Source organism: Lepidothrix coronata, unplaced genomic scaffold (genome assembly GCF_001604755.1).
Source record: "Lepidothrix coronata isolate B3197 unplaced genomic scaffold, Lepidothrix_coronata-1.0 Scaffold39, whole genome shotgun sequence".
In the NCBI taxonomy this organism is placed as follows: Eukaryota; Metazoa; Chordata; class Aves; order Passeriformes; family Pipridae; genus Lepidothrix; species Lepidothrix coronata.
The window spans coordinates 589329-601744 of NW_016690219.1; the positions used below are offsets into that span (position 1 = coordinate 589329).

The 12416-nt window shown below is 38.5% G+C and overlaps 1 protein-coding gene across 2 annotated transcripts in view; it reads right to left on the reverse strand.

Annotated features, from left to right (window-relative positions):
• Positions 1-12416, reverse strand: part of LDAH (lipid droplet associated hydrolase) — a 117076-nt gene that overhangs the window by 15050 nt on the left and 89610 nt on the right. For both annotated transcript variants that reach the window (XM_017813097.1, XM_017813098.1), the window contains exon 6: positions 966-1048. In XM_017813097.1, the coding sequence (XP_017668586.1) occupies positions 966-1048 (83 nt within the window). The remainder of the gene's footprint in view (positions 1-965; positions 1049-12416) is intronic.

The window sequence follows — 12416 nt, forward strand, 5'->3', positions numbered from 1 at the left end:
TGGAATCATTCTTCCAGTAAAAAGGCAGGGATGATACAAAAAAATGGAGGGAAGGAAGGGGACACAGTAGAATAATATGTTATACTGATTATCTACTCACACAGAGGCTACCCCAATAGAAGTTTATTAAATGTGACAGTTTTCTGGCTCATGAGCCATCTGGAATTGTCTGACCATGGCCAGACTATTAAATTATCTCAGCCTCCAAAACAGGGTGACCACATCAGAACTCCAATTAGGAACAGTTCCTGGCCTGTGCCAACCCCTGAACCATGCCTGGGAAGTGCCTGGGAAAATACTGTCAGTCCAGACAAAAACTTTACAAAATCTCTTTCAACAATAAATTGATACAGACAAGAAAGTTCAGTGCAGGAGACGGGTCCCTGAAATGAATTAATTTACCTGTAGAGCAGTAGCTCCGGCCTCTGAGGAACTCCTCTTACTCTGCAGTTCAATGGCTGAAACTGTGGAGCCATAATTTTGCTGACTCCACTCTATTATCTTTTGACGCCACGGAAAAATTGAGCCTGCAGAACCCTGTGGTATTAACTGACACCCCACAACAGAGATGTTCTTCTTGACCTGTTCAGCAGCAAAGTCAAGGGATTTGGTCCATCAGCCTGCACTCATTTCCTGGCTGGCCATCTGCCTGTCTGATCAGAACCCAGGCCTCACACTGGGAACCACATCTCAGGCTCAACCAGAACACAGGCTGTTTGTCCTCCACAAAGGCAAACATACCAGATGGTTTGGAACATCTGATAGTGGTGAAGGCTACAATTACAAAGGTGTGGATCAAGACATTTTAAGGACCAGTGACCCCTTCTCCAAAGTAAATGGAATGACACTCCCAAAAAGGCAGAATCAAGCCTCCAGAAATTCTGGCTTTGCACAAATATAACTGGATGTATCATCTCCTCATGCCTGTGGGCTTCCTGTGAAAACTCTGAGGATTAAATAGTTACCTTCTTTAAATTTTGCTTTATGGTTGTACTGTCTCTCTCCACCACCTTCATCATTTCTTGGCTTGCCATGTACAAGATGTTGGCTGTAGAAAAAGAAACATGCAATAGTGTAAGTATACAGCAAATCTTTTAGGAAAAACAAGATGGGCCCAACCCTGAAAAAAGGCAGAGCAACCAGAGCAGTCACTTTTTCCACAATCCCATGGAAAAGAATCCCACTGACAGAAAGAGCAGAATTATTTCACCTAACCAAGTAAGTAAAAAGCCATACAGACTAAATTAAGTCACCTCTTATTAATTAATTCCATAGTTAATGGAAAGGGAGACATCTTTGGAATATAACTCTACCCTTACAGACTTATGAATCAGCCAGTGGTGATGACTCTCTCTCCTAACCAGAGAAGGATCTCTGATGACTAGCTTTCCCTACATGCTTCTAGAAAGGTAAAGGTAAGCATGATAAATCATCCATTAAGTGTTTACAAAAGTGGGCTTTTAAATACAAAGCATACAATAAAAGGCATTACTAATCAATAGATGATTACATTATTGACATCTCAACATGCAAGTCATTCAAATATTCAACATAACATATAATAAAAACAATGGCAACTACAAATATCATTGGAAACTGCAGTCCTGCATAATACTGAAGGTACCTACTGAGGTAAGACTGGACACCAAATGTCTAAGTCTTACCTTTCTGGAATGTAAAGTATTAAAAATGGCTCAGTGCAATTTATTGTGAGTTGGTCTGCAAGATACTGTCTCAGAGACATAAATAATTAAGTCTAACATTTGGACACCTAATTCATTTTATGAGGTGTTGAGTTGTGGCATGTCTCATGTATATTAGACAGCAATAGGAACTTAGCACCTCTGAAAAGTGGGTTGGTTTGTCTGGATGCCTAAATATTCAGAAATTTAAACATTTTGACACAGAAGGATCACACTGTGTCCACCTTGCCTGGCTTCTGTTACAACAGAACCTGCAGAAGCTGAATGTACACTGCAAGACCAGGCTTTGAACAAGCACTGTTAGATTATGAGTTCTGCTGTAGAACAAACCTCATGTATTCAACTGCAGAACCCAGAGTTGCTACATGACCATCAGTGTTGCATCTCCAAAGGGTGTTTTAATAAGGGCTATCCATTTCTGACATCAGTGCTGTACTGAAGAAATGTGAAGCTAGCCAAAGAATTAGCACTTCATTTTTTCTGCTCAGTGAGCTTACAGGGCTAATAAGATAGCCAAGCCTCTCCTGACCTCACAATATGAAGCCTCTGTGCTTATGGATCACAGAGACATAACCTGTATGTGAAATGAAAATGAATTACAATAATCTTCTTTCTCAGCAGTTTGCAAAACCAATGGAAGACACTGAGTGGCTAAATTACCTTAAAGCATTTCAATTTCCAGGTCCTAGAACGACTGAAAGTATTTTAAAACACTAAATCTTGTCTTGAAATACAAGAGAAAATGGAAAGACTGGCTGTTTTTAAAATCTGAAGCAATGGAGTTTTGTGCACAAGTAGTTAATGACACTGTTGGATCCGATGCTGCTTTGAGACAGGAGTAATACATTCTCACACTGTGAGATAGGGGAGGAAATGGTAATCACACAGGTCTTTGGTCACGACCAAAACATGGAGTTGGCTGAATTCCAGCACTACTCTAAGGAAGCAGAATGCCACTGGAGAGATGAGTGATGGCGCTGGAGATCGAATGTTAAAAGACAAAGCCAGTGCTCTCAAGTAAAAAAAAAATTCCTAGAAAGTAGTATCTACTTCTGAGCCAGCCAAAGAAGATGTAATTCAGTTCTATACCTGCAGAGCTCTGTCTTCTTCAATTAAACATTGAACACAGCTAATTCAAGTTCTTCCTTTCCTAGGCAAGATGAAAGGGATGCAGATGTGACATCACATAGACAATCCAGAAAATTTACCGGTCCTATCCTACTCTGCTGGGCAAAGGGTTCTCTGTGCAGTTTTGTGTCTAGCAATCTGATCATCTAATCCCTTGGTGGAGCTGGCAAAAGTCTGCATCTACAGCATTGTTGAGTTCATATCCTGATTGGTGGTTGTCTTCTTAATTCAGTCCCAAACACTGGTCCATTATACACACATTTTAGAATGCACCTTCAAAATTGTCTAGGAAAACCTTAATTGAGAGATATGAAAGGCAACTGGCACAAGTCCACAGGAGAGTCACTAAACTGATCAAAGGGTTGGAGCACTTCTATGAAGACAGGCTGAGAGAGTTGAGGCTGTTCAGCCTGGAGAAGAGAAGGATTCAGGGAGACCTTACAGCACCTTTCAGTACCTAAAGGGGCTACAAGAAAGCTGGAGAGGGACTTTTCAAAAGCGCATGGAGGGATAGGACACAGGGGAATGCCCTTAGGCTGAAAGAGGGCAGGTTTATACTAGATATAAGGAAGGAAGTAATTCTTTACTGTGAAGGTGGTAAGGCACTGGCACAGGTTGCACAGAGAAGCCATAGATGCCCAAACCCTGGAAGTGTTCCAGGCCAAGTTGGATGGGGCTTTGAGCAACTTGGTCTAGCGGAAGGTGTCCCTGCTCATGGCAGGGAGGCTGGAACTGGATGATCTTTAAGATCTCTTCCAATCCAAACCACTCTGTAATTCTACAAGAAAGTCCATAGGTATTTAATTAATTTCAGATTGATTCCTGTTTCTAATGTTATAAACATGACTTTAGTGCTCAAAAGTCCTACTTATAACTGAATCTGTCTGATCTGTCTATCAAAAGCCCTGCTCTGTATCAGAAGGCAGGACACGGAGAGCAGCCCTTTCTACCTGAGGTGCTGATCCTTCAGGTGCATGTGGCTCACTATGGATTTACAAGATTTTACAAAGCACTAAGTGCACAAGCCTGGATTTGGCAATAGGACGTGTACAAACCCCCTTATATGGGGATTTTAGTGTGTCAAGTTTTCTACTTTCCAGTCCAGAATAAGGTTGTTGTTAGTAGGTCACTATTTTTTACTGTACCTGCAGTCAGAAATTCTGCATTATCTTGCAGCACCAACAGTGGATGGTTGGCAGGGATGAAAATACTGGTGGTCATCAGTGGAGAACCTGACACATACCAGTTCATTAAATACCACTGGGATTCTGCAGGCAGCTCTCCACTCCCAGTTCAGTCATACAGTGGGAATAGTAAGTACTCCTCTGCTCCCTTTCTCCCATCTTACTGGTTCCTCTGTCCTATCTCCTGTTCTTGGTGGGGTTTGCTCATATTTCTGAGGTGCTTGTGCTTTTTTTCAGTAAACAATAAGAAATGAAGTGGAATTCACACACTTAGTAAACTCAGATTAGTCACAGAGATCCTAATAGTAAACGAATAAGACAGCAAAGGCAATAAGGGCAGTACTTTGAAGGCTTGGGTACTGTGCAAGAAAGGGAACCAGGAAGGCAGGATTAAGCTAAACCGGATGAATGGGAATGTTCAAGAGTCTATTTCAACCAAAAAAAAAATCCTTCAAATTTTGGAAACATGATCCTAGGGAAACCAATAAACAGGAACTTAAACTTCAGCAGGCGTTAAGTAAGAGGAAATTGCAAAGAGCGAAAGTAGGTTTCCAAGAACAAACATTAAAAGATTTAAAAATAAACAATAAAATATTCCTTAGGTATATAAGAAACAAGAACTCTACAGCAGAATTTATACAGCTAAAGAAGAAGCTAAAGAAGATAATTACGCTGTTTGGAAGGTAAATTACTTTCTTCTATGGTACCCAACTTTCTTATTCGATACATTCAGGAGATTTCTGCTCTCTATATTCTTTTTCTGGTAATAACAATTTCTATTTGAGTAGTGAGGTATCAAGAAGCAGCATCAGCGGAGAATACAGAACATATCAGGGCATATTTAGGAGTACTAAGAACCTTAAATAGAGAATTACTGAGTTGGTAACTATCTTGCTATGCAAGAATCACCCTGTCCTGTAGCTTGGGGAGTAGAAAATACTGTCCTGTCTAATTGCTACTGATTTTATAAAGGAAAATAACATTTTAATGATCTGTAAGTTCTTCAGTAAGCACAACCAGATGACAAAAATTACAGGTCATCTAAAAGCTCTCCCTTACACATCACACAATAAACTTTGGCTGGAACTAAACAGCTGTAAAATGAAAGGTTGCAATGTGTTAAAAAGGAGTCTGGAAGCAAAGAAAAAAGATTAGGATTAGAATAGATAATCTGGTTTTTATAACAGCAAAGAATAAGGTCTAGATTCATCACAGTTTTATACCCCTCCCAATTTATAATAATAAAAGATAAATAAATAATAATAAAATAATAACATTTAAATTTTTATTTTAAAATATCTAATAATTATTGAACACACCTGGCAAACTGATCATTTTTGGGATGCATTAAATCACCTCTCAAGAAAACTCTCTTTTTAGTGATAAGACCTTTAGACTTAAACTTAAGTGCCTAAAAATGCAGGTGGAATAAATCCTGGCTTAAAATTCTAGTCCAGCTTCATAATTAAATAATTGGTAACTTTTTTCTTAATGATCTTGTCAATGGATAAGTGGTTTATTGATAGTATTTGCACAGGACACAATACTAGTCAGTTTGTGAGGAACCAGCAGGGAGAATGTGAGAGACCCCAAGAGGAGAGAGAAAAAAATCAATGCACTAGTAAAAGAAATTTAAATTATAGAAAAGGTAAGCAAGATACAGGCAGAAAAAAAAAATCAGAGCATTTTTTTCCATTACAAGCTTAACGTAAAGAATGGAATCAGAAACCAGAGACCCTTAAGATGACTTCTGTTCACTGTCCACATTAACTCAATATTCGAATCAAAGCATTTATTATATTCATATATAGTAGAAGGAGAATTCTGTAGTACCAGTATAGAAATCAGACAACATGCCCACACCTGAAGAGCTGTATATGCTGTGTGCTGAGAGTCACAACCTCTGTAGGACACTGCAAAACCAAGAATGGTGGTGAAAACAATCAAAGAAGGACAATTAAAGATGTGTCGTTGTCATCATGTTTGTGATACTTCAGGATGCACTGGTTTTCCCTCTCTTACAGCACAATATATTTAAATACAAAACAATAAAAGGAAGTACTTTTTAATGTCATATGCAATTAACTATGAATCTTGCTGCCACAGGAAACTGAGGCACATAGGTATTTGATGCATTCACATTAAGCATGTTGCCCTGAGCTCCTCTAATTGCAAATGCAGTTACTATAATTAATGTTAGGACCTCTTCATATCTATGAAAATCATGTCTCACTTTACAGCGTGACAGGTTAACCCATATCAACTTGTGAGCCACGATATTCCCAGGACTTTTTCCTGCAGAACTATTGCTTAACCAGTAATTTACCATTCTTGTACGGAATTTATGTACAGAACAACTTGTCTGTTTAAGGAATGACAGCATTCTCCTCTCCTTGCCCCCCAAACACTTCTCTTAGCTTGTGAAGGTCACTTTGATCCTGTTCCTCTCCAGCATATCTGCAGCACCTTCTAGCACAGTGCCATCTGTAACCTCTGCAAACACATGCTGTGTTCCACCAGTCACATCCCTAACACAACTACTGAATACTAAAGAACTGAAGATAAAACTGTTACAAAACTCTTCTAGCTACATCTTTCAAGTTTCAAAAATCCTCCTGAATCCCATTTTCCGCAGTCACACATCTGTCTAGTAGTTGTTGCAGGTATGTCATATTTCCTAAACTTTGTTATAAGAACATAATAGGGAGACAGTGTAAAAATCTTTATTAAGGTCAAAATAGCCTAAATTCACTGCTTCCCTCTAATCCACATTATACTGTAAGAAGTTTAATGTCTATGGAAAGCTATATTGAAAGAGATACCATTATAAAGCAGGAACAGTAACCTTCTCTCTTGCTGCTGTGGAATGCCAATCTGGGCTTCTTCAGAAAAGCTATTTTTCTCAAAAGCTAAGTCACAAGTTCAGGGAGAAATCTCTCTGCTATTTCCTAATGCTATACTCTGCTAACCTTGGCATTTTTTGAATATTTAGTTCTTTCCTTTTCAAAAAAACTTGCTCTGTTTCCCTGTTTCATGAATACCAAGCTGCTTTTTCTAAGGAAATAACTCAGAAGAATTTACTTACTTTTTCTGTGCGCAATTAGAAAGTCATCTCAAAGGCTCTCAGGGACTGTTACTGTGAGCTTTTCAGCAGCTCTGAAAATCAGGCTGTGAACTGGGTACAACCAGAAGCTAAGACTTAGATAATGAATGACCTCTGAGATCTTTCCCTAGGCTTTGTCCTGTGAGATCACCTTCTCAGTGCTTGCTACCTGCTGTTACAATCTCTGGAAAGATTTCCAACCCATGCCAATGCCTGGTTTAGCTGAAAATCTCTAAAGATTCTGAGAATCATTATCAAGAGTCCTGGAAAAAATATTTATTAGCTGGCGTTGTCATGATTTCAAGTAGAATATAAAATGCAACTTAGAGTCCACGTGCTGAACTTCCTGAGTAATGAAGCTGTCTCACCGAAATCTGCAGAACTAGTCACTGCACGAAATAAAGAACATCCAGAAATCTGCAGGACCCTGGCTCAAAATGCAAACATTGGGAATGCAAACAATAGGCTGTGTGGAAGCTGTATTAGAGTTGTGACCTCAGTGTCCACACTGACTTAGGGTGAGATGTAGCTTTAATCTGTTTGGCATTCACCAGTGTATCTCACTACTCATTGAAGAGAGAAATATCTGGGGTTTAGTAAAGGCAAAAGGAGACTGAAATTAGTATTCTGGAAAATCATTACGTGTGAAAGGTAAGACTGTGGGATGAAGGGTCAGGAGGCCTGGAATTTTTCTGAACTATCACTGAAATCCTCTGAGACCCTGTGTAAATTACAAAATCTCTATCTCAGTTTCCTCATTTTAAAAACATGCTTCAGGCTGCTTTGTCAAAAAAGTGTGTTTTGTAGACTGTAAGTACCTGTAAGTATCTAAAATCAAGACATGACTGTAAGAATACTGTGCTTGTTGAATTTAAAATTTTCCTCTGAACTGGCTTGGTGAAGCCAACACAAAATGGTTGGAGGACACAATACTGCGCACACACCCCCTTATATGATGTGCTGCCTCCTTGCTTTCAGCAGGAATGCTTGAAGTGACAGTGTTAAATATTTGAGGGATCAGAACTGTCCTGTAGTTTGAAATAGGTGTGTCTTCCATCAGTCCCTAAGTGGTAATTGGTTCAAGTGAAATGAGTTGCTCCTGCCATAGGTTGCATGAGCTTTATAAAAAGTTGTGCACTTGGTACAGCTTCCTACTGAAACCAAGTCAGTTCTACCTGTTTGCCAAAGGAGGGACTTAGCCAGTGATAAATCATGACAACATTCAGTGTCTGAAGAACCCCACCACAGCACAGTTATAATGGGATGTGTGAATGAGATGAACACCACATACTTTAGGTAACTTGGATGTTCGGACCCCAAAATGAGAAAGGAGTTCTCATGGACATGAATCTGAGTGCTTCAGAACTCCAGTTGGAGACCCACAGTGGCTTGAAAGCACTTTACTTAGCAAAGACAGTTTGCAATATCAAGTCTGGAGCTGAATCCTAAATCCTGCCTCACTGAGATCTGAATTATGAAGCCATCTCTACCCACTGAAGGTATATAAAATGCAGTTATCTCCTGAAAAGACTGTGGAAGAAAGGAAGAAAGTTTATTTTTTTTCTCATCCTTTCCTTGTAATGCAAAAGCCCGGTACATCTGTGCACTCAATTCCCATCTAGGAAACAGGCTCCTAAAGATCTGGTCTTGAACCAGCCTAGAATTTCTAGGAAAGGAACACACAGAAGCTCTTCAGCTTTCCCTGTAAACATATATTCACTTATTCAATTTTTTTATCTGGTTTAAGAACAAAGACCACTGAAATTGGCTTTAGACTGTTAATTTTCATGGTGTAAATCCATTTCTTCAAATCTGTATTTATGCATATGCTGGACTGATGCATTATGAGTCAGCCTGAGTCAGTGGGATAATCCAAAGTACAGAAAATGAAGCTTATAACACGAATCTTTGCAGTGTCATGGCCTTTGTAACTATTCCTTCATGTGGGTTTTTCACACAACAACTAGGAAAGGAAAAGCATTTCTCAAAAAACAAGGGAAAAAAAAAAAGTGGTTGCAAACCTACAGAAACTGGTCAATGTACGTCGTGACAGCTGTAGAACCCCAAGGCGTTTTTATTACGTCCTATTCCATCTCAAGTTTTGCTGATACCCTTTGTAATTCATAACCAGGTCATCAGAGTTTAATAACAAAAAAATCTATAGTTAATTATATAAGTATCATAAACAACTAGGCCTTAGAGCTTAAAAGTGAAATAAAAGTTTAAAAAGACAAATACTACGCTTATTGTGCTTTAAACATATAAATATCTTCATAAAATATTGTAACTTTTTATATGCAGATCTTTTACATACAGGTTACCTTGAATACAGAAGCCCCTCATTTATTCCCAGGTCAGGCTTATGAAATTTACTGCCAACTTAGCTTCTCCCCATGATCCTGGCAATGACCTTTTTCCTGCCCCGGTAGGATCATTCCCTTTCCAGGGATTAAAGGTGATTAAGGATCAGTGTCAGTTTAGTCTCATATATTTGCTAAGCAGAGACGACAAACTGTGCCAAAATGTGTTAGATTTATTTGTGGGGGTTTTGTGATAGAGGAACCCCGATTGGGCTCAAATCAAGGATCCAGAAAAGAAAAGACTGCTTTATATCATTGGTAGCTCTTTAACCCAAAGTGTCACAGCAAGGACTTAATATCCTTCAGCTAAATTATTAGTTTTCACGAACAATAATGACTGAAATCAATCAAGCTTTTCAGTGCTTAGGGTTATTTAACCACCAATTCAAGCAGCCAGCTGTTAGATGAATACCTGTATCTATTGAGCTGAACTTCAAACACAGTGATACAGCCACAATGCAGCCAAGCAAATAATGTGTGAAATAGAAAATTTCCTGATTTTGAAGAAATACACGTCTAGCATTATTATTATTATTTTTCTAAAGATTTTAGAACTATATTCTAAACCAAAATGTTGTCATTTTATTCCATGGACATCAACAGATCTATGCTGGAACTTGGAAAGCTGTGCAGATTTCAGGGAAGAAACATATTTCTAACTCAGGACAGATAAACTTCATACTTGATTCTTGAAGCAATACAGAGGTTTCCTGTACTTGGACTTAAATATGTATTTTTCCTCAAGTCTTTAAATTTCTTGCTTGATTATTGAATATCCAAAGATGATTTGTTTTCTTATTTTCAAGAAAAAGATTAGATTAGGGCTAGCTTAATTGTAAACTCACACTAAAAACTGAAGGATCACATTATGTTGTCTGTGGAAAGCCAAAATGAGTTGGAATTTTGTCTGTATGTAATGAAATCTTGAAAAAAATTACTTACATATGGTGCACATATCTGTAAAATATAAAAGAAAGTTATGTATTTCTGACTTAACCCTGATAAACTTTGAGAGATATACATGCCCTTGATCAATTTGAAAATCAGCTCTGTGTTGTGGTGCCATGACTGAAGCTCATTCTGTGTGGGTTTGCTCTGCAGTCTATATCTTAATTACATAAAAATGATACTATGTTCTTTGCTGGCCTAAGGAGATGAAGTTACTGTGATAGAAAGAATAGACAGAAAGAGATGCCATACTAATGAAACAAGAGACAATAACAAAGGAAAAAAAAACCTTTTCAACTTCATTGGCTAATGAATTTCAGGAAATCATCAGAATAGTTCCTTTTCCAACAAAAATGAGTGGTTGTGAAGATAGCCACAATCTAGACACTTTAATGGATGCACATGCACATTCTTTAATAGCTTGTTCACCAGACTAAAATAAACATAAGGCTACAAAGGGTTACCCGAACTCACTTCATTTCCCCACTGCTGTTGGCGTCAGATTATGTTGACTCTGTCAACAAGATTGTGGCTGTAGGTGTAAATTTATTGAGTCCCACGCATCAAAATATTGTTCTATCTTGTAAGTTAGTAGGAGCTATGCTCTGGAATGGGTACAGGGAGAAACACAAAGCCAAATTTTTACTCCAAGGTCCAGATAATACAGTTTCAGCAGCATCAGCCTTGGAAGAACATACTATAAGAGTTACTAGAGTGAACAAATTCAGAGGAAAAGAAGACGACCACGGCCCTGACTTCATCATGTTTCCCAAATGCAAGGCTGTTGCCACCACTCATACCAACCAACCCCTTGGGCAGACGAATAGAGGGTGGGGAGACTTCTCAGCTGTTTGACAAAGGTCACACGTACTAAGGTATTGTCCTTTTTTCCAAGAAATGAATAAACTTTCTTTAGCTAAAACTGGAGGGGGTTTGTAAGAGAGCAGTGATCCCCTGGTGACTGTGGTGCAGGCTGTGGGCATTCTCTGTACTTCTCTAGGGTATTCTGAGACCCTGCAGCAGGGCAAGTTTTATCACCCCTCCTGGCCACCCTCACCCATCTGCTTCTTCTGGCTCCCTTGATTCTCTTCCCCACCTGTAGAGAACCTCTGCTTTAGATACCTTTTTTTAAAATTCTTATGTATTCCATAAGCTTTATTTTTACAGGTTTAATGTTACTTAGTTAATTCATCTATTTTTCAAACAACATTTTCCATCTGGTCTCTGTCCTCCCTTGTGTTTGAGGTTTTTAATAAAACACAGCTCAGTATGATTAAAAAACAAAAATCTGAAATGCAACCAGGCCCAGAAGAGATCCCTTTAGTATTTAAAATATTTTGCAAATAATTTGTAATACAGAGCAATATTAAGAGGTAGAACTAATCACAACTTGTAAAAGGAATTCCATTTTACACCACATAGGATACAGCCCATGATAGTAAGGGCCTCTCAGGGTCAAGAAATTAGCAAGTGCAGACAAAGACACTGGAAGTCAAGAAACATTTAAAATTCTCTTAACAAACTACAACTGCAATTTAGAGCTACATAGCACCGTAAAAACCTCAGGCCTTTAAACCTTTACCTCTAAGAACCATGTCTTTTTACTAACTGGCAGACTTTTCTATTGCAGTGTTTTTGCCTATTTCTTGGAAGCATTTTGTTCTGACTATTGTTGGAAAAGAGAGATTGGACAAGATTGACTTTGGATCTCGTTTCCAGATATTAGCTCCTGTGTGAGTCAATAGTATTTCTCAGTATGATAATGATCACATTCATCCACTTTAGAAGTAATTTTTCAGCAATATTTGCCACCATCTCTAAGAAAATAACCTGCTCGATTAGGACTGTATTAACAGAGTCACAAGTTCTACTAGACTCAGGTAAAAATACCTGAAGAGTGGCTACAACTTGCTTATTTATTCCACATTTCTTACATAAAAGTCTGAGCAAAGCTCTTTATTAGTCTTCCTTCTCTGAAGTTAGAGACTTA